The 23,689-nt window shown below is 38.0% G+C and overlaps 1 protein-coding gene across 3 annotated transcripts in view; it reads right to left on the bottom strand.

Annotated features, from left to right (window-relative positions):
- Positions 1–20,935, bottom strand: part of NDC1 (NDC1 transmembrane nucleoporin) — a 47,280-nt gene extending 26,345 nt beyond the window's left edge. Inside the window, exons 1-10 of one of the 3 annotated variants that reach the window (XM_033435470.2) lie at positions 20,592–20,935; positions 18,991–19,111; positions 16,315–16,416; positions 13,258–13,432; positions 11,975–12,113; positions 8,684–8,792; positions 6,689–6,740; positions 4,792–4,927; positions 3,668–3,760; positions 1,933–2,014 (exon numbers count right to left, since the gene is read on the bottom strand). In XM_033435470.2, coding sequence (XP_033291361.1) covers positions 1,933–2,014; positions 3,668–3,760; positions 4,792–4,927; positions 6,689–6,740; positions 8,684–8,792; positions 11,975–12,113; positions 13,258–13,432; positions 16,315–16,416; positions 18,991–19,111; positions 20,592–20,741 — 1,159 coding nt within the window. In that variant the 5' untranslated portion in view covers positions 20,742–20,935. The remainder of the gene's footprint in view (positions 1–1,932; positions 2,015–3,667; positions 3,761–4,791; positions 4,928–6,688; positions 6,741–8,683; positions 8,793–11,974; positions 12,114–13,257; positions 13,433–16,314; positions 16,417–18,990; positions 19,112–20,591) is intronic. The other 2 variants (XM_033435471.2, XM_004273828.3) reach the window with 2 other exon arrangements.
- Between the last annotated feature and the right edge of the window lie 2,754 nt (positions 20,936–23,689).

Genomic DNA, 23,689 nt, shown 5'->3' with positions numbered 1-23,689 from the left:
TCTCTCTTCACTTAGGTCCCTCCTTAAATCTTTCTTCCCATTTACAACTTAAGAGGAATACCACTTAACCTGAAAACAAACAAAATACTCCATCAATAGGCCCCAGGACATTTTTTTTCCTAAATTATTTTTTTTTTAATTTCTTTCTTTATTTATTTTTGGCTGCGTTGGGTCTTTGTTGCTGCACATGGGCTTTCTCTAGTTGCGGTGAGCGGGGGCTACTCTTCGTTGAGGTATGTGCGCTTCTCGTTGCAGTGGCTTCTCTTGCTGCAGAGCACGGGCTCTAGGTGCGCAGCTTGAGTAGTTGTGGCTCGCGGGTTCTAGAGTGCCAGCTCAGTAGTTGTGGTCCACGGGCTTAGCTGTCCATGGCATGTGGGATCTTCCCGGACCAGGGCTCGAACCTGTGTCCCCTGCATTGGCAGGCAGGTTCTTAACCACTGAGCCACCAGGAAAGCCCCCCAGGACGTTTTTTACCGCTGTATCGCAGGACCAGTAAGGAACTATGTAATGGTCCAGTTACATTTTTTTTTCTTCCAGTTTTCAGATATAATTGACATACAGCACTGTATTAGGCTTAAAGTATACAGCATAATGATTTGACTTACATACATCATGAAATGGTTATCACACTAAGTTTAGTGAACATCCATCAACTCTTATAGATACAAAATTAAAGAAATAGAAAAAAAAAATTTTCCCTGTGATGAGAACCCGTAGAATTTACTCTCTTAACAATTTTCATATATAACATACAGCAGTGTTAATTATATTTATCATGTTGTACATTACATCCTTAGTACTTACTTATCTTATAACTGGGAGTTTGTACCTTTTGACTGCCCTCATCTAGTTCCCCCGCCCCCACCCCTTGCCTCTGGTAACCACAAATCTCATCTCTATTTCTATGACCAGTTACATTTTAATAATATGTTCTCTGGCAGAGAACATGCCACCCTGGTACGGTTTACTTGAATATCTTGTGAAAACATTTAGTGTATAGAGAATTCTTAAGTAAACCTCAGTCTGCTAGAAAAGTATTGCTACAGTTAATTTTCCACAGCATCAGCACTGGATTTTTCATACTACCAAAAGGAGAGTGGCTCCAATCATCTACATTTTTATATAACTGGATTTTATTTCCATGTAACATGTAACTATAGGTTTATTTTATAATGTGGGAATTGGCGAGTTTGGCAAAATAATGAAGAGCTTATTACAGAGATGTAAAGCTACCCCGGTTCTGTCCCCACTGGTGCTGGGCTGGAAGGCTTTCCCTCTAGGAACAAGGCAGAGCACTACTGGCCCAGCTGCAGTCTGGAGGAGCTCGGTAAGTAACAATGAAGAAGTGTTTCAGAGTTGCCAAGAGTGTCCTTGGGCCTATCACCATCAAGTCTATTGATAGTTTCTTTTCACTTCTTTTTTTAAAAAGGAAGGCAAAGTTGCATGGCAGGAAGGGGGAGCTCTGCACTTAAGAGTCAAATAACAGAATTTCTTGTTCCAACTCTGACATTAACTTTATTAAGCCATTTTAATCTCTCTCAGACTTAGGTCCTCCATAAGGATTAAACCATCTGATTTTTTAAGACCCCTTATAGCATTAAAACTTCTGGGATTCTTAAACTGTACTTTTCTGCTCTAAAACTGTCAGCCTACCTCATAATTTCTTCAGGTGAAGGGAATGAGAGGACAGAAGGAAATAATATAAAAATTTAAAAATACTTTTCCTGGAAATATAATTTCTAACCACAGCAATGCAAACAGTTGTACAATGTTTAAATCAATACTTCATTTAATGGAAGTATTATTAAATATGTGTGATATTTAATGATGTGTGATATTTTAATAAGTATATCGAGCTCACCAAACTTTAAGTGGAACACTTTCTGCACACACATACTCAGTTCCTATTAGGTCTATTATTTTTAGCAATACCTGGCTGGCTAAGGCTAAAAACTTCTTGTCTTCGTGAAGGAGAATATTGAGAAAGCAACATCAGGTCCTGCAAGGCCAAATACTGAAAGGGAAAAAAATACACACTATTTAATTTTTTTAACCTCTATATAAAATCTTATTTATGAATGGGGCTCAATACTACATATCTAAGGGGAAATCAGTTGAAATTTTTCATGAAGGAAATACTTTTCAGAACGATAACCTTCCTTTCTAGACTTCCAGAACCTTCTTGCCTCTACCCTCTGTAGGCTACCCTAGTCACTGTGGGCTCCAGCTACCGAGGAACTACGGAACTCTCTGTGTTCCTTCCCACCTTATAGTGGGAAACTTAAAACACCACTTCCTCCTGGAACTTCCCTGGCCTCCCCGGCAAAAACATATACTCACACAGCTCTCAACCATGGTACTTACCATAATTTATTGTAACTGCCTGCTTACTTGTCTCACCGGGTTCCACCCACTAAACTGTGAGGCAGGGACAATGTTTTGCTCGCTGCCACGTCCAAAAGCAGTGCCCAGGCACACAGTAGAGACACAACATATGCTGTACTTTTTTACTCAAAATCTTCATTTTGTTCCCTGGCAAACCACTTCACTCATCATTCAAGATACCATCCCTTCTGCGAAGGTTTCCTGCTTTGGTCCCAAGCAGAGTAAGTGGTTCCCACTGCACTTACCACAGTAAATTTTCATTATTTTGTGTATCTGCCTTTTCCATTAGGCTGTGCTTTGTCTTATTCATCATTACACCCTAAGCAACTAGCAGTGACTAACATCTGCCCAGTAAATAAAGATCTTTTAAATAACCAAATAAAGATCTTTTAAATAACCAAATTTAAATAACCAAATAACCAAAAGATCTTTTAAATAACCAAATAAAGATCTTTTAAATAACCAAGATCTTTTAAATAACCAAATCTTTTAAATAACCAGATATTTTTGTTTATCTAATAAATTAGTCATAATTGATATTTAAAGGTAATCAGAACCTTAGTGGGTCATTTTCTTATTAGTTTACAACTTTTCTAGAGTGTAATCCAAACTCTAGGTTCTATTTTAATTCTTTTTTAAGTACTATGACCTCTTAACAAGATCATATATATTGTAGTTCTACTTTTAAAATTTCAAAATGAAACTTAAATCAAAACAATTTATTCTCACTTAGGTTGATTTATAAACGTACTGCAACTTCTTTAGACTCTTTTGATTAAAATTTGTTTTAGGATTATTATCATTATTCAAATTTTAAGAGAGTTCATTGAATATGTACACACTATCAAGTACTTCCTTTGATCATAACAGCCAACAATTCTATATGAGTGAAAATATACCTTAAACCAATGATTAAAAAAAAAAAATCAGTGTTTTGTTTTGCTACCATGAAGAATTTGTGAAAAGCTAATGTATATGGTTGTATATCATTATATTTCATGCTTGAAATATTTTTATATCTCTCCTAAATATAGAATTAGTCTAGCTTATACACATACGTTGCAATATATACTTGCATCTTAGTCACTTGGAATGAAAACTGAAAAAGTAAACAGCATTTAATGTAGCATGTAGGTGATTTTTACAATACTTTTTACAGTATTAGAATATTCTAGGCCCTCAAAAAATATATCGAAATACTTAATTATGCAAATATTAAGTCTATTCCATAAGGTAAGTTAGAGATGACTGTGTAAAGACACAAAATGCATAGTTCCGCTACCTTTATGATGAGGGGAGGATTGCTGTTTAAAACTTTCGGGAGGCATTCATCTGACTCTTCTGAAAATGGTGGTTGAACAGGGAACAGACGAGCCTATCAAATATAATCAAATATAAAGACTATGGAATGATTATTTTCATGACTTAATTACATTCAGTAAATTAGCACTATTTGAAATTTATTATAAAGGAGACAATACAACCAAACTAACATCTTTAGTGTTCCTCGCAAAAACAGATTGCATTAAAATTACATATACCCAAATACACTACCTTCTAACATGTTACTTTCCCAATTTTACTAGATCTCTGACTTCCAATAATAGAAACAAACTTAAGAAAAAATTCTCTGAAGTCACTGGAGGGTACAAACCTACAGAGATGGTAAAATAAAACAGAAACACTCATTTTCTAAGACAAACATTTGGATGATGAAGACAATGCAATTCCTACTCATTTAAAATCATTTCTTCAATATAAATTTTTAAAAGTTCCTTCAAAGAACAAGTATTTTGGGCTTCCCTGGTGGCGCAGTGGTTGAGAGTCCGCCTGCCGATGCAGGGGACACGGGTTCGTGCCCCAGTCTGGGAAGATCCCACGTGCCGCGGAGCGGCGGGGCCTGTGAGCCATGGCCGCTGAGCCTGTGCTCCGCAACGGGAGAGGTCACAACAGTGAGAGGTCCGCGTACCGCAAAAAAAAAAAAAAAAAAAAAGAACAAGTATTTTATTGCCTTCCTTATATTTAAATATTTTAATACTGATCAACAGTATCTATATCAATAGCATGTAAAATTAATTTAAAATTCAGGCCAATCTAGTATATGCTCAGTAGAGAAATAGAAACTTTCAGATGAGAATTACACTATAGATAAAACATAGTAAGTACCACTAACAGTTCATTCAGTTTAGTTTTCAAACATTAAGAACACTAACACTGTTCCTCAGAAAAAAATACAAGTAAATGATGGTTATAAAAGATACATGCCTTATGAAATCTCAGAAGAAAAACCAAAACCCAGCTTCTCAAAATGGCTTTGGGCACAACAACATGCTGATCAGTGCTCTACTAAAAATAAACCTCTGCACTCCAAAACAGAAAAGTACTGACAAAAAACTCAATACTAACCTCTGTGGCATAGATTTTGAAGAGGATCCACGAGATGTACCAAGTCATCAGGACAAAGACACCACAGAGCCAGACATGGTAAAGTAATGAGAGATTCAAGAGGCCACTCACAGTGTCAAGAGGCCTATGAAACTGCCTGTGAAAGCAGAAATTACTATTTAATCCTGTAGGAAAAATACAATCTAAGCATTTAAGAGACATGAGGCCCTACACTGAGAAACAAACAAATCCTATTTCTAAATAATAATGGTGATAGATTCCTCTCCTTTTGTACCCTGTACAGTTCTTTCACTAATACCTTCTTATAAAGTACACAAGGGAGCCTTAAGGGAAGAGCAGACCTAAACTAGCTCTTAGTTTCTTGCATTCCAAATCTTCACTGTCACTTTCTATGATGGAAGAAGTCTCCCCTAGAGACTGGGTAAAATTTTATTATTGTTGTTTTGTAGCTTGATACTTAAAAACCATTCAGCATGACTAGCACCTCTCCTGGACCAGATTTCAGCTCTATCTGTATATGTATAAACAGTTTCATAGTAGTTAAGAACACAAAGTACTATCTAAAAATAACAAACTTTACTTTTAAAATAAGTTAAGAAACTCTGTTAGAATGCTAAATAAAGGGAATGCAGGCAATGTTACCAAAACCTTGAAGAGCTCAATTTGCAAAGTCATTATAATCCTACAATCATACTTAGCAATTGTGAAAACAGGACTAGAACCTCTGACTCTGCTATTTGTAAATGTTGTGATTTTGTTAATCACTTGACCTAACCTACCCTCAGTTTCCTCATCCATATGGTGGCATAATCTCTTCATTCTACCTCTTAGGGCTTTTATGAGATTTAAAACAGTTTATGTTAGGAGTGCCCAGCATAGTACTTGACCTTCCTTGGGGTTGGGGTGGCGGTGGGGATGATAAAGTTTTTTTTCTGCTTTTAAATAAGCATCACTGAGGGCCTGGCATACATTAAGTCCAGAATATCAGGCACTGCCATACAAACAAAACATTTTTTAGGTGAAAGGAGGAAAAAAGTATTATATTAAATTTCTATCAATACCATTATTATTTTTTTCTTTCCATTTGACCAAGTATAAAACCTGGGCTAACATAATAAATGACCCACACGTTTGGTTTCATATATAGTGATTAAGCAGAAGACAAAACTAAATTTTACCTAGCAACTTTTAAAAGTCAGGAATTTTTTGAAATCTACACTGGAGAAACCATAATACCTCAAACATCCATTAATGTCGATATTCCCACTCCTCAAAAGTGATAATAGTTAAGATCATACAAAAGTATCACAGTGGAATAACCAATAATTAAAAGAACAAATACTAATAGAGAAGTTTACATTTATTCGCTAAATAAAGATTAAAGCTTTGCCTATGTGCGAAGGGCATAAGGAATAACTAGAACAATAAACCCCAATGCTGTCACTCCATTGCTACTTATGACCTTCAACTGGTCATGTGACCTGACTCAAATCTGGTTTCCTCACAGGTAAAATTAGAGTAAAACCATAGTATGGTGCTCATCTACCACAACATAGCAAAGAATGATTATTGGGGAGAAAAACAAAAGAGAGGTATGTCCATGCAACTCAAGAAATCCACTTATATAAAAGCTGTATCTAACAAAAAAGGAATTATCATTGCTTGTTTTGGGGGAAAGGAACTGGGTGACTAGAGACAGAGGCCAACAGATTCACCATATACCCTTTTATATACCATTGGAATTTTAAATTATGTGAACTATGTGTATTCAAAAATGAATGCAATTTTTTTAAAAATTTAAAGGCTAAATCTAAATAAAACATATGGAAAGTAGCAAACATCTAAAAGGATGGAGAGAATTAAAAGCATTAAAATTAGACTTTTCAGGATCACTTACTCATCTAACTGAAGGTCCATAGCAGTGCTAATCCAAGCTTTGGGAATGTGGCCTGAAATGAAAAAACACCATGCTATAATCATAAAAAGTTAATGAAACAAATCTTAATCATGCTTTGGAACATGAGGTGGATGAGATGACCAAGTAGACACCAAGACCTCAGTCAAAATGCTAGACTTTGATTAGGAATGGGCAGAAAAAGAGAGTAATTTCTAAATACAGGCAGTCCTTGCTTTGCACACGTCCAACATGTACATATTTCAGTTACTGTGGTTTAATAACACCAGCCTGCCACAACACAATTCAAATTTCAGTACTGTAGCCTTAGCTGTGCATAACTGAATATAGCAATTCTAGCTTTTCAGTAGTACACAAATCAGTATATAGATAACAGATGGACATCCTTTCTTTCAAAGCCTGTTAGTGATTAGTCACTCACGTCTGTTATTCAGTTCTGGCACAGACAGCAAAGCATGTAGTTGTGTTGCCTCCTTATCTGCCATGATAAATCTCCATGACATTTTACCAAAACGAAAAACTGAAAGAGGAAACTGGCCAAAAAGACCAAAGTGCAACAAAGAAATGAAAAGTGGTAACACTGGAAATCTGAATGAAACATAACTGGAATTAAAGAAGAAATAGTTGGCATGGATATGTTGACACAGCTGCTACATCAGCCCAAATGTATTGATACAGCAACAGGGGAACATCCAGGCTGATTGCAGTAGGTTAATAAAAAACAACAAAGTGTTAACATTAAAATGACGATTATAAAAGCTACGTAGAAAAATGGATTATATAAACTAAAAATTTTTAAAGTAAACATCAGAATGGCCTATGCACAAATAGAACAATTTTGTAAAATTATTCCACAGAAAAAAGTAGGACCAGAAAATGTTATAGTCTGAAAACAGTATTTTAGAATGCTGGATTTTGTTTATATTAATATATGTTGCTATTGAGATTAAGGTTTCCATTCAACTTGTACTGTTCATTATATTAAATAAGCTGCATCTTTGTGCTTAAAATTCATGTTAATAAATTCTACAATGTCCCCTTAGCAACAGGGTATTTCTGTTGTATTAGTTAGCAAGTTACAAAAAGTTATAAAAAGGAATATGTTATTTATAGAGTAATGACTAAATGATATACAATATTTTCCTTTTTTTTAAAGGATATATCTTTTTATGTGGTAAAAAATACATTATAAAATTTACCATCTTGACCACTTTTAAGTGTATATACACTGTATGGCACCTTGTCATACAACAGCTCTCCAGAACTTTTTCACCTTGCAAAACTGAAACTCCATGTCCATTGAACAACTCCCCCTTCTCCCCTCCCTCCAGCCCCTGGCAACCACTATTCTACTTTCTATTTCTAAGAGTTTGACTACTTCATTTATTTATATATTTTAAAATATTTATTTATTTATTTATTTTGACTGCGCCAGGTCTTAGTTGTGGCACACAGGATCTTCGTTGCAGCACGCAGGCTCACAGTTGCAGCATGCAGACTCCTAGTTGTGGCATGCATGTGGGATCTAGTTCCCCAACTAGGATCGAACCTGGGCCCCCTGCATTGGGAGTCTGGAGTCTTACCCACTGGACCACCAGGGAAGTCCCTTGACTATTTTAGACACCTCGTATAAGTGGAATCATGTAGTATTTGTCATTTTGCGCCTGGCTTATTTCACTTAGTATAATGTCTTTAAGGTTCATCCATGTTGTAGCATGTGACAGGCTTTCCTTCTTTTTTAAGGTTGACTATCATTCCATTGTATGTATATACCACATTTTCTGTAACAATATCCTCTCTTAACTAGTCTTTGAACGTTTGAATCTAAATCTAAACACTTAATCGAAACAAGCAATCAGCTGGGCTAATCACATACCTACAATTGTAGGAAATATATAAATACAATCAAGAATGACTCTGATATTTTCTGAGCTGTGAGCTAATACATATACTGTATCAAAAAGCAGAAATGCTTACCAAGAAAATAATACACAATGCAGAAATTTCTAAGCAGGAACAGCGATTCCACACAACTATGCTTAACTAGCAAAGGCAGAGACCTCCTGAAGCGCAAGAACTTGTATTGCTGTGGAAGAAAAGAAAACCAGAATCAAATGACATTCAAACAAAGGTTCTTTTTTATTCCAAAGCAAGCACATAACTATAACGGTCCGCACAAAAACATAATCACTGCATAAAAAGACAAAGTTTATTCCAGAGGTAAAAAAATCATCCATTTCAGATGTTAAAGTATTTAATATTTACATTATACAACATCTCATTGATATGAGATCAGAAATGAGAAAATTAACAATATCAATCTATACTTATAGTAAGAACCACAGAGATGGAGTAAGTACAAAAAACATAATAATAATTACAACAATAGCAGCTAACATTCTTTGGATGCTTATCACATACCAGGTAGTATTCCAAGCACTTTAAATGCATTAATCCATTTAACCCTCACAACAACCCCATGAAGGAGGTTCTATTATTATCCCCATCTTACAGATGAGAAAACCAAGGCACAGAGAGGGTAAGTAACTTAACCAGTGTTACCAGCTAGCAAAAGAAAAATCTGCGATTTTAATGCAGGCAGGCTGGCTTCAGAGTCTGCAACCTTAAAGATAATGTATGCTGCCTTTACACTAAAATTTTTCACATGCTCTTTACAGAAAAATAGGAGGTAGTGAAGAAGACACAAGACTAAGAATTGGGAGACCCGAGTTCTAGTGCTTCCTCTTTCTGTATAACGTTAAGTCAGCCTCGTCTCCTATCTAATTATCTGTGAGATAAGAAGGCTGAACCAGCTAAACAGTTCCTTAGTGGGTACCTTCCTATGCTAACAATCTAAGAGAAAAGAATCAAATATGAAAAAATACGAAATGTTTTTCCTGAAAAAATTACACTTCTTGTGAAACAAGGGTTGTCGGCCCTAAAAATGCCAATGGAAAAAATAATTTTTCAATTATTGGAAAGAGTCTAAGGAAACCCAATGAACCAAAGATGGACTTCCCAAATTCTGGTCTTCTTTTGTGTTTATATTAAGGCTGATCCTTCTCTAAGGATTTCAGAAGCTAAAGGACAGCAAAGAATTATAGTCCTTAGGTAGAGGTTATGTCTTCATACCACGTCTGCAGATTCCCACAGCATCTTACAAAAAGCAGCCCAGGTGAAATGAATGCTTGATCACTAACCATACAGCTTGAAGTATCCTGATTTATTCAGATATTTTCAAACTCCAAGACATGGAATTGCACTATTCGATGCAGTTACTGGGTGCTACCACCATCTCACCTCAACCCCCTAATAAAAAGGCACAGTCCCTAAACTATTCCTACTGCAGCTCTCACCTCCATCATCACTCTCAAGGGTCCAGAGAGGCTAAGGAAGCAGGCAGACATTTCAGTAGATACGCAGAGAACAGCTAATAAACCCTCTTCTTGCTCCCAAGCTGAAGTGTTTTTCAATTCCCTGTTGGGTTCTTCTGTGATTTGGCTATGAGCTACCCTGTACCTATTCAAATATTTACTATGTGCCAGGCTCTATAAATCTTATCTCATTTAATACTTTCAAATAGTCTTGTTGGCGTATAACTTGCCAAGCCTGTCTTGGCATTAATCCATTTCTTTGTCCCCTACTCCATGCCAACGTTCTGCTTTTCCCTATCAGTCTGTCATTAAGAATTTAATAAGGGCAATAGAACTGGGTTTTGTAGCATAGGCAAGTTTATAGAAAAAAACCCTAATGGACTAATGGTAAATGGTTAAAATTACTAGATTTTTAAAAACATCTAATTTTTCATACTGTTATATGAAAAAAGTAGTTACTGAATAATATGTACAATATAAAACTATTTATGAAAACCCCACCCCACAAACTATGTAGTATTATAGCTACTATATATATAAATGTACAGTAAAGGGTCTGGAAGAATACACAAGAATGAATCTAAGATTTTATCAAAAGCTATTACAAAAAATTTAGTAGTCAAATTTTACAAATGTAACAGTACATGGTAGAAACAATAATTTATCAGTACTGTCAATCCTGGACTCCCCTTGTTCACTCTTACACATCCGTGATGTTAAATAGGTGGTTACTTTCAACACAAGTCCATAGAGGAGCAAGATATTTGGGGGTAATCTCATTTTTCTCTAATTTTTTTTCTTCATTTCCTATATTCTTAACTATGTTTGGATCAAAGCTGATTCACCATGGATATTTCTATACAGGATTTTGGGGGGGTTTCTCCTTTTGAAATTCTGAGGTGGCAAAGCTGACACTCTGCTTTAATTCACCTTCACAAGATGTGAAGGATTTGTAAATAGGACTCTTTGTTCATACACTCACAGACTGCAGGGAGATAAGGGCCAGATCCAGATAAGGACCAGATCCTGTGAGCACTGTCTCCTTGCAGTAGGTGTATTTTCATCAGATTGTTCTCAGGGATGCAACAGGCATGTGAAAATTTTAGTTAAGCCAGGAGAGTCCTAATCCGTCACGCTCTCACACTTACACTCTTGTGGAACATCATTTATTTACATACCCTCCCTCCCTACCGGACTGCGTCCTAGTGGGAAGGGGCTGGTTCTAACAGTTTTGCTCCAAAGCCCCGTACTCAGCATGCCCTAGAGCAGGAATGAAGCGAATAATAGCACAGTCAAGAATAGCAGCAACAGGCTGGGGAAAGCCTTGATGGCACCGGGAAAATCTCAACCGAACTTTCTCTCTCCTGCCAGAGGAAGAGTCAGCTCCTACCTAACTAGTAGAATTTTTAAAACCTATCCCACTCAAACCAGTCAAAACTGTTTTATTTATGCACATCAAGCCTTGTTCTGAAAAGGATTTGAGATAGTAACGGACATATTCTATACTTAGTTGTACATTCTCAAGCTTATGAGCTTCTTAGGTTCAAAAAGAAGCTGGCAGCTGCACAGAGGTACTTTGCATGAATGTCATCATCACCCTCCCCCAGCCCTGCTAGGTCACAGCAACTGCCACTACCTAGCAGGGAAGGGAAGAGTGGAGCAAAGAGGTATTCTGAGAGTGGCAGCGGGAAGGGCAACTGCAGCTCTCAAACAGACACTGAAGTCTCATGAAGACAAAGATCTACTCTCCAAATGGCATTTTGAGGATCTCAGTCCTAAGTTTTGCTGATCAAATCTTGAATTAATCAGATGATGCCAGTTATATATACAAACACCAAGGCAATTTTAACTCTGCCAAATTCTGACATAAAGTAATGCTCAAATCATAGCTTACCTGTATGATGGGAAATGGAAGATAGTTCATGTTGTTAATAAAATACAGGAGGCTATAACTATAGCCCATAAATGCTCCAGCCAGCAGAAAAAAAAGGTGATACTCATTTAAGCAGGTTTGTGCAGCAGGGCTATCTAAGCTGAAGGAGAAAAGTTAGGTTATTAATTCAACAGTCAGGGACACATATTACTACTTTAGGCTTATTATTTACTGAAGGCAAAGCTTTGACTTAATTACTTAAGAAATGCCCCAAATTCTAACAAAGGGGTTAAGTGTGGGCAAAAGATTAACAAAACCCTTTTCCCTGATGCATGAGAACTTGACCTTTAGTTAATGCTCTAGCTCTGCTCCTCCAGAAATCTGGTAAGGGTAAGAAAGTCCCCTGTGACAGTAAGCAATGGTGCTTATGAGTTGGTAAATTGCATCTGGACTGAAGAATTCTAAATAAAGGCTATAACCTGATAGAGATGCTGTAACTTTGGGCTTCTCTCTGTGTTGCTCTTATAACTAGGCAATCCCTCAGGGGGACCCTTTTCACTAAAGAAAATTTATTGCATTAGGAAAAAAACTTGCCTTATATAATGTAACTGGGGGACAAAAGGAAATCAAGTATTCAGTAGCAATCATGAATACTGTCTTAAAGTCACTGGATAACAGAGAACTTAAGATTACTTTTTTGACTTTTAAAGTCAGAATATAAACTTGAAATTTACATCAATGCCATCTGGTCAAGAACTGTATAAGTTTCAAAATTATAAAAGTACTCTACTGAAGAAGGTATTTTTAATTATTAAAAATTTTTTTCTTCATTCTTCTCATACTGTCCTTCCTTCAAACCCCAACCGAAATACCACCTCCTCCATGAAGCCATGTGTGGATTCCTCCCTGCCTTCTGAAGCCCCAGATGTTTTTATCTGCACATTTCACTTTCTTCCTACTAAATACTATTTCTCATACATTCCTATTTCTCTCCTATTATATCTATTTGCGTCCAGGTCTTAAATCCCCTACTGTTCTCAACTCTCAAGGAGCTTACAGTCCATGTGTGAATCATTCTAACAAATCCAACAGCATTTAGCATAGTACCTTGTACAAAATAAATGGTTTAAAAAAATTGTTGAATTCAACAAACATAAAACATCAGAAACATTCGATGTACACAAAAAAGCACTTTTTACTGAAGTCCAGAAAGTAAAGAACGTCCATAAACTATTAATGTATATAGGTCACTTTGGGCTTAGTAACTAAACAAGCACCCTTAGAAAAAATATATGTAATATTACCTCTCAGTAACAGTGCAGGGAACCACAAGAAAACTGTATTGACCCTTGGTTATCACCGCAGCACACCAAGCCATCGTCATTCCCATTGCAGCATGAATAAAGGAGTGCATGAGCTGCTGAGGATGAATGATCTTCCCTATCAGTGCCAGTCTCGAGCAAGGAATGGAAGGCACAACTGCAAACAAAACACGTGACTGTGGCTTTATAATCTGCAGCATAGGAAATTAGAGGACTTAAACTATTCCCTCTCATCTTTGCACAAATACGCCAAAGGGCAGGAAGAAACCCAGAGTCACTGTATAGTACAGAAAAATACCAAGTTAAAAATTCTTAGTTAAAATAATTTGAAAAAAGACTGAATACAAACAGATGCACAAAGAAAAAGAAAAACCAAAGGATCTAGAGAGGTGAAACCTAAGTACAGTATGATTAACATTTTTCAATTCTTTTTAATTAAGATTTCCTGATAGCTCAAATAGTACCTACCCTGGCACTCTCTTCACTGCCATAAAGGAATAAACAATAATAATTTTAAGACAGTGCTTGCCCTCCAGCAAATTATCCTTATTTCAGCATTTTAAATTGTCAGTATATAGTCCATCTGTGAAAAATAAACCACAAACTAGGTAAATAATGATAACACTGAATACTAAAATAAATGCTTGCATGGGAATTTCTAATACCGCTCTGATAATCCTAAAAGGTTTTCAGAAGTGAGCTGGGGGAAGCACGTGTGGGTGGGAGGTGAGGGGTGCTGACTTTTGAAAACAGTTGGCACAGGGTTCCCTGGCCTATCTTTGTACACATTCTCCTTTTGATACATACCAAGCAAAGAGATTGTGGGGAAGTACAAAATTAAGTATAAAGGGAGAGGGCTTAGGTGCTTTACAATTTGGGGAAGAGGCTGCTATCACCTTCCCCTCCCCACCAGAAATGCCCACAAGGCCTACTGACTGTGTAACTGACTTACATTCTGACTCATACTCTGAACATACCAAACCTTCTCATGTCATTAAGTCTTTTTATATGATACGCCTTTTCCCTAAAACATCATTTTTCTTCCGTGCCTACTTAATACAGCTCACTCTTTAAGGTTTGGTTCAAGCATCACCTCCTCCAGGAAGCTCCCCATGCTGGGTAAATGGTGCTTCTATATACGTCCATACTATCCGTGTATTACTTGTCTTTCTCAGCATTAATTGTGATCCCCTGGGGAAAACTGGGACCATACATCTCTTATCCCCACACAATGCATGGCATAAAGTAATACATAAGGAATGTTGAAGGAATGAGCCAAAGTGACTAGTCAGGCTTTAAGAATGACTAGACGGGGACTTCCCTGGTGATTCAGTGGTTAAGACTCCTCGCTTCCAATGCAGGGGGCACAGGTTCAATCTCTGGTCAGGGAACTAAGATCCTGCATGCCGCATGGCGAGGCCAAAAAAAAAAAGAATGACTAGCTCGAGAGCCCTTGTCTGGCATCTAAATCTAGATTACCCAGGTACATGGGACAGTGTGAAAGAACACATGCTGTAAACCAAGGGGTTCTGTAGATGGCGTGAATAGCAAAAGGGATCCATTAGCCAGTAGTGAGGGATTAGAAAAGCAAAGGAAAAGGGCGTACTATAAAATCTAGAGAGCAATGTGAAATTTTATACCATATCTAACAAGGAAGTACTGAAGAGCTAAAAAGAAGAATGATGTTATAGTGAAAAAAAGAAGTATCAGAAGAAGCTTCTCAAAAAAAAAATGTCATGAAGAACCTAGGGGTAAGACAGGAATAAAGACACAGACCTACTAGAGAATGGACTTGAGGATATGGGGAGGGGGAAGGGTGAGCTGTGACAAAGCGAGAGTGGCGTGGACATATATACACTACCTCACGTAAAATAGATAGCTAGTGGGAAGCAGCCGCATAGCACAGGGAGATCAGCTCGGTGCTTTGTGACCACCTAGAGGGGTGGGATAGGGAGGGTGGGAGGGAGGGAAATGCAAGAGGGAAGAGATATGGGAACATGTGTTCCCATATATGTATAACTGATTCACTTTGTTATAAAGCAGAAACTAACACACCATTGTAAACCAATTATACTCCTTTAAATAAAGATGTTTAAAAAAAAAAGAAAAAGAAAAAGCTTCTCATTTTACCTCAAGACAGATTTAAGGAATCTGAAACGGCAGGAAGAGCAAGGAGAGAAATTGAGAAAAAGTAAAAAGCTCTGAAATCTAACAGGTGATTCTCCCAAGGCAAAACATATGATATTTTAAATTTTGTTGGAAAACTACAGAATTATAGACTTCAATATTTGAAAAGGACCTTAGAAATCATCTGGTCTTGATCTCTTACTCTATAAAGGAGTTATTTTTATAATATATCTGCTGAATTATAACTTTAACACCAGCTGTGAATTATTAAAAGGTCTAAATTTTTGTATGTCATAAAGTACACATTAAAAAAAAGTACCATTTTAACCTTTTTTTTTTTTTGCCGTGCTGCGGGGCACGTGGGATCTTAGTTCCTCGACCAGGAATTGAACCCACGCCCCCTGCATTGGAAGCTCGGCCACCAAGGAAGTCCCTTAACCATTTTTAAGTGTATAGTTTCCTGGCATAAGTACACTCACATTGCTGTGCAACAATCACCACCACCCATCTCCAGACTTTTCCATCCTCCCCTGTACCCATTAACTCTATGCCCATTAAACAATTGCCCATTCCCTTCTCCCTCCAGCCCCTGGCAAGCACCATTCTACTTTGTGTCTTTATCAATTTGACTACTCTAGATACCTCATATATATAATTGGAATCATCCAATATTAGAGTTCTAATCATCCAATATTAGAGTTCTAATTATTTTTTTTAAAACAGAGAATGTATTGGTCAAATAAATTTTATGGTAAGACATTCAAAGCATATATAATAATTCTGTATACATTTTTTAAACTTTGACATAAAATACAGCCTCTGATGTACACATCCACATACAAAATGCATTGAGTCTGCCCTTAGTAAAATAAATTCAGATACTTTAAAGATGGTTAATATTTGAAAACTCACCTGTATAGAACTCCACATTGAAAATACTTATTATTACTATTACCACTGACAGCAGCAGAAGGTAAAAGATTATATAGGAACTATACAGATCACTGAAAGAATCTAAAACACAAGAGAGATGAATTAGTAAGTTCATTCAGTTATATAGTCATGTTTAGTATACTGCAATAGAAGAGGGGCTTGAACCACAACTATAATTTTAAAAGTTATCTTTTATTTAAAAATTTACTCATACACTGCTGATGGGTCCTATAGGACATCAACTCAAGAACTACATACAGCACGAGCTATTTGGACCAAGTTCCAGGTCCTTAAAAATTATACTAGAATTTCTTTTAGATGACCCAGATGTTAACATCAGACAAAATAATACCATATGCAAACATTTTATCACGTGAAACAGAGAAGTACCACATTTAGTAATATACCAACAAAGTTTCTTTTTAAAATGTAAATAATATTTTTCAGATCTCTTCTTAATTAATGCAATTAGTCCCTACAGCTAGAAAAAAGTAACATTTCTAGAAATAGCATAATCCATAAATCATCCAAATGAGCCGAATTAAAAAGAAATCATGATGTCCCTATGAAATACTAATACAGTCACATTTTAGAGTAGTTCAACAATCAATATTCCATTTAAAAAATGTGGTAAAGTTTAAAATACGTATATATTATGCCTAAAAACATGAACAAGAGATATAAAAATAAGGACATATGTTTGTTGAATAGACTAAGACTTAATAATGAAACCAATTATTTTTAAAATTTTAATTCAGTGACCAAAATTATGGAAAAATATTTATTCAGTATCCACAATTAAACTCCTCAAGCATTACACTGAGCTAAAAGAGTGAAAGAACTGATTCATGTGACGGGAAATAAGGAAGGAAGGACTACAGTTTCTCTGTAAAGACTTTGTGAAGCAAAAGTTGAAGAATACAAGTAATACTTGATGAGAAAAATGGCATAAATCAAATCCAATCTGAAGAGAAAGTGATACTAGGATACCCTTGGGCCATGAAATGGCAGAAAGTGTTTATCTCAAGTGCCAATACTGAACAATTGGTAATGGCTCTAGATTACAATATTGAAATATTCTGAGGTTACAACTAGACAGCCCAGCTCATGAGTGATGCAGACGCAGCAAGGTGGTTACAGAAATACTTGCCATTCTTGTGCTGGCTTATGGCTTAATTTCATTTGACCTGTGAGACTCACCCAAGAAGTGATTGATATGTTTCAACAAAAAACTTAAAATGACTTTAATTCTTTAGCAGCAATATCTCTCCAAAGGTCACAAGGTAAAGCTTTTAACTTTGAAAACTGGCATTTCTTCAGAAAAATTAAATTAACAACATACTCCCCACTTTTCAAAGCAAAAGAAATTTATTGTTACTGTTTCTGAGAGGGAGGGAAAAAAAGAATTTCAAGAGTATTTGTGCTTCTAGGCCTTAGGCAAGACTTTAAAGACTTCAAAACCTACTCTGGGAACATTTCTCTCTTTTTATTTTTTTAATTCTAGTGTGGCAGAGTGAAAAACATAGGTTTGAAGTCAGAGACCAATATTCAAATCCTAGTTCAGTTATTCACTAGCTGTGTCTCTGCACAGACTTATAACCTGAGTCTCAGTTCCCTCATTTAAGTAGGGATACTATGTCATTATTATACAAGGTTGTAGGAAGGATAAGAAGTATTATACATAAGGTACTTAGCCTGGTGCCTGGCACACAGTAGGCAGCAATAATTGGCAGCTATTATTAACATAAAATAGTTTAGTTTAATGAATTTATTAATTTTATCTACAAGGATGTAGAGAAACATTAGCCTGCTCCAATCTTTTCCTCCCCATCAATCTTTCAGTTTAACTCTATTTTCCTTAGTCTTTCTTCCTTTTCTCTCTTCTCATCTTTTTTATCAACCACAATATAGAAATTTTTAAAAATATATTTCATGTATCAGATTCCAGGGTATCATTCTTTTTTTTAAATTTATTTATTTATTTATTTTTGGCTGCACTGGGTCTTCACTGCTGCCCACGAGCTTTCTCTAGTTGCGGCGCGCAGGGGCTACTCTTTCGTAGCGGTGTGCGGGCTTCTCATTGCGGTGGCTTCTCTTTGTTGCAGACCACAGGCTCTAAGAACACGGCTCAGTAGTTGTGGTACATGGGTAGTTGCCCCGTGGCATGTGGGATCTTCCTGCACCAGGGATCGAACCTGTGCTCCCTGCACTGGCAGGCGGATTCTTAACCACTGCACCCCCAGGGAAGTCCCAAAGTATTCTTAATTTTAGACAGACTTTTTAAAAAGGTATGTCATATTTTCTACCTACAATTTTTAAATATATAAAAGGAATAGTTCACTTCTTAAAAAGACCACCTCAATAAAGCTGCCAAACAGAAGAGACAAATAAACAAAATTAGGTTCTTATTTATGTGGTCTTCTAATGATCTTTCTGTTCATGTGATAATACTACACAGTCTCTGATGTGTCTACTAATCTTATTATATAGTGAAAAGGCCTATGTTAGGAAGGGAATGCCTTAAGAATACCTCAAAGTGAATGTTTTGTCATTGTCAATACAGCAATTAAAATAAATTATTTAAAACATAATGCGATTTTTATGTTGAGAAGTGGGTCCTGTAAATTTGTTTTCCCCAAACTGAGTATCACTTACCAGACAGCCACTGTATAGGATGAAATAAATCAATGCTGCTGAAGATGACAAATACTGTGGTACAGATGGGCAGAAGCAGCACTGACCAGACAATACTTGTAACTATCCTCCAGCCCAAAACCTATAATTAAACAAACAAAAATCCCTCAATCATGAAGTCAGTTAAACTATTTCAGTTATTTCAGTTATGCAAATCCTATCTTTTCATACAGGATGTTGATCACTAATATTTACACCCAGATCACAGTCCATGCAGCTATAGATAAACTCTAATGGTTACTACTAATAGTAACACTACACATCACTCCAGAAACTTGTAATAACAGTGAACTGATGCTTGTTTTAGTCCAGAGTCAGATGTCACATTAAATATCACACTTTGAGGGGTGAGGGAGGTTTCAATTAGTTTACAACTGTACTTTACAGCAACTTATACTTGTCTCTCTAGGTTTGATATGTCAATATCTGAAAGTGTATTCATTTTCCAGGAACCAACAGTATATTGTAATTGTGTTTATTAGACATGAGCTCCTTACTGGGCAACTACTGCATTGTATTCATGTCTGACTCACCAGTGCCTACCACATGAGGCACAAGATTTACTGCTTGAATACAAGAAGAGATACTGAGGCATTTTAAGCACAAAAGTGACGATCAGATTTATATTTTGGAAGGTAAAACACCCTTGTGTCTGTAAGGTGGCTATAATGAAGATGGATCAGAGGGGACAAGACACAAACAGGAGACAAACAGGAGGCAGTCCAGCCCAATTGCCCAAGCCAAAGATTATAGTCAGTGTCTGAAGGAAGGCAGTGGCAAAGAGCAAGTTAAAAAAAAACAAAACTGCAGCCACCTTTCTGACATACAATCTACAGGACATCGATGACTGATAATACAGGTGGTAAAGAACAGGTAAGACTCAGTAACTTGGGATACAAAGTAGATGGCAGTGCCGCTGGGGTAGAAGCACTGTCCTAAAAGGAATCTTACTCCTATATCTCTGTGCCCTCCACAGAATGGAGGCAGAACTGTTGATTGGACTTCAACAAGGAAGCACCTCCTCCTCTCGGGCCCACAGTGCACACATTCCTCTAATTTGACAAGATACCTGTCCTGCTCACCTAGTCCCCAAGACCAGCCTCTGCTAAGGTCATACCACATTCTTTCCGATTCCGGATATTCCTTCCTGCTTCTTATCCCAAGTAATCAACAACTTATTAATTGTGCACCTAGCAGAGTTGCATACAACTCTTCCCCATTCTCTGCCAACTCCCATGCAGGACATCCTTCCCACCATGACCAGCTTCCACTCAGGACCCCTCTCTCACGCCGTAACAAGTTTGCACTCAGGACGCCCCGCACACACACAACTTGTAACCAACTTTCCCTAGCACGCCCATCCCCTCTGTAACCAGCTTGCACTCAGGACGCCCCCCACAACCCTGAAATAAGTCGCTCGGGCCGCCCCCTCCCCACGCGCTCCCCACACCACACTCGAGCCAGCCCCGCCCCCGTCCAGCGCGCACGCGCGACCAGCGCCCGCACGCCCAGCCCGACCCCCGCAGCTGCCGAGCGCCTGCCACAGCGCGCGCAGCACTCACGCGCCACAGGATGTCCCGCTGTCCGCCGGCGCACGGCAGGCTCGCAGCAGTGGCCATGGTGATGGCGGCCCCTACTCTGAAAGGTACAGGATACAGTGAGCCCACCCGCCACCGCAGTTCAAAGGGAGGAAGGCCCCCCGAGGGCCCCATTGGGGCTGTCTCAGACGCTGCCTGGGCGAAGCCTGGCCCAGGTCCCAACCCATCCCTTCGAGGTTTCGTCTGCACGGGCCCAACAGGCCAGAACCGCCCCGCAGACACGTCCCCCAAAGAGGGCTGGGACTCCAGAGCCCGCCCTCTGGAGTCCAAAACGTCTCTCCGAAGCAGGGTCCGGCGGGGCGCCAGAAACTGGGGGCGGCGCTCCATGCTGGGAACTGTAGTCTTTACGGCCCTCTGAGTAAGGAGGAGCGTTGCATTCTGGGACTGGGAGTTCCAAAGTACAGCATGCTGGGAGTAGAAGTCTTCCCAGCGGTCCTTTGTGCCATGGTGGGAATCGTAGTCTTTTATAAAGCAGCGTCTAGTCACAGTGCTGATTATCAGAATTCTATAATTAGAAAGACCTGGCAAAATGATTTGCCTTTATTCCTTCCGATCTTACTTTATCGACCTCCTGAAAGTGAAATCAAAGGATGCTGTGGCCCTCTCCACAAAGGCACTAATTTTACTGAAATGAAAAACTCTCTTTCCCTAGAGGTGCATTTGGTTTCCTAAGATCTGATTTCTAGCTCCAGCTCTGCCACTTGCTAAGTGGAATATCTTGACCCTCCCTGAGCCTCCGTTTCTTCCTCTATACAATAAGGATAAAAATAAAGATGGCATCGGATGATGTTGTAGATGTACTAAAATGCTATACAAATATTGTCATTAATTTCCTGCCAGTGAGAAAAAAGGCTTTTCACCAGCCTAAGTCCCACTTAATGAATCCTTCTCTGATTGCATTAGGCCTCAGTGAGATCCCCAGAGGCATATTGCTAACACATTTTAACACCCAGTTACATACCACAGACAATATTCAGTACTCTAGAAAGACAGATTCAGTGATTTACTGACTCTGAAGAAACTCATAGTCTGGTGAGAGTAATTGAGATCACACATATTGCTCTGCAATGTTTGCTAAAAGTGGTTTCTTGAGTTGTTTTAAGGTTGTATATCATATTCACTTCCAAAAACATGATAATATCAATCAAGTCTGAAGTATTGCAGGACAAACTGGAAATAGAAAGGTAGATCAAGTCTCTGCCATGAAGAAACCTTCTATTTGGTGGTGGAGAGAGATTATAAAGAATCATTCTAGGGACTTCCCTGGTGGCGCAGTGGTTGAGAATCCGCCTGTCAATGCAAGGGACACGGGTTTGAGCCCTGGTCCAGGAAGATCCCACATGCCGCTGAGCAACTAAGCCTGTGCGCCACAACTATGGAGCCTGTGCTCCAGAACCCGTGAGCCACAACTACTGAACCCATAAGCCACAACTACTGAAGCCCACGTGCCTAGAGCCCGTGCTCTGCAACAAGAGAAGCCACCGCAATGAGAAACCCGCACACTGCAATGAAGATTAGACCCTTCTCACCACAACTAGAGAAAGCCCACGTGCAGCAGCAAAGACCCAAAGCAGCCAAAAGTTTAAAAATAATAATAATAAATTAATTAAAAATAAAATAATGAAAAAAAAGAAGAATCATTCTAAATGAGTGTCCATAAACAGACCTCAGGTTACTTGCAGTCATATTCCTTTGTTTAGTTCCTTTGGTAAAGACTAGTAGTTGTCTACACCAGTGTCTATTCTCCCCTTCTTTCTTAGTAGTAGACCACCCCCCCCTCCCACGTTTAACTGGGCATGTGGCTACATTTCTTAGATTCTCTTGCAGCTAAGTGGAGCCAGGTGGCTGAGTTCAGGGCAGTAAAATATAATCAAAGTATTGCATGGTAGCTTCCCAGAAACCTCCCCTTAAAAGAGAGCTAGCTCGTGGTCTTTGCCCCTTTCTTAATCCCTTCCTCCATCCAGCTGCATGGAACTTGGATGTGTTGCCTGCCATATTGAACCACAGTAAGAGGGTCACACTCTAGGCAAATTAGGTACTGAGCTAAAAGGAGACTTGATTACTTGGAGCAATCATACTATTTTGGGCTACCTGCCTTTACCTTCTGACTTAATTTATACAAGAGAGACAATTATTTATTGTTTAACCGACTTCTATTTTTACAGCACTTACTACAATCTGAAATCATATTGTGTAACTCCTTAGTTATTATCTTTCTTCCCACTAGTCTACAAGCTTCATGAGGGCAGGGACTTTGTCTATCTTGTTAATCATTGTTTCCAAAATACCCATAACATTAGTAGGTAGTCAATAAACGTTTGTTAAATGAACAAAATAATGAATGGAAACAAGTAAATGCATCAGATAGTGTCTGATTCAGGAAAACAAACTTTGTTATTTAAATCAAAGGGGGATTTAATTCAAAGAATTGATAACAAAAGTATTGGAAGGGTTAAAAGAACATGGGGAGAAAGAACAGGGTTGTAGTAGCAAAAGGAAGAAAGGAATTATTACCCAAATATCAGAAAGATGCTACTCCCTCTGCATTAGAGCTCATCGGCCCACATGCAGTGCTCAGCTGCTGAGGTAGCTCCATTACTGCTGTTAAAACCACACCATTTCTGTTGAGCAGGAACTAAGGAGCTAGTACCCTAGAGCTGTTGAAACCACCACAAGTGCCCACAACATCTGCAGTTGCTCTCCAAGCTTTGGTTTCTTCATCAATAATAAAAAGATGTTGCAAGATGCTGTATTAAATTAGATTTTGTTGTAAATTGTCTGCCACACAGTAGATTTTCAATATATGATAAATATAATTAGTAAGAAGATTAACAGGCTTTGGAGTCAGATAAACATGTGTGTGAATACCTGCTCTGCCACTTAGTAGCTATTTGATCTTGGGAAAGTCACTTTATCTTTCTTGACTTATATGAAAAGAAGATCTAAAAGCATCCCTATGGACACCAAAAGCATACTAGAAAGACACATGCACTAAATAGATGAAACTATAACCTAATCCTCCAAAATGGAATAAAATTAATTAAGAAAATGATACAAAAGAT

The sequence above is a fragment of the Orcinus orca genome, chromosome 1 (genome assembly GCF_937001465.1).
Source record: "Orcinus orca chromosome 1, mOrcOrc1.1, whole genome shotgun sequence".
In the NCBI taxonomy this organism is placed as follows: Eukaryota; Metazoa; Chordata; class Mammalia; order Artiodactyla; family Delphinidae; genus Orcinus; species Orcinus orca.
This window is presented reverse-complemented; position numbering and strand designations above follow the sequence as displayed.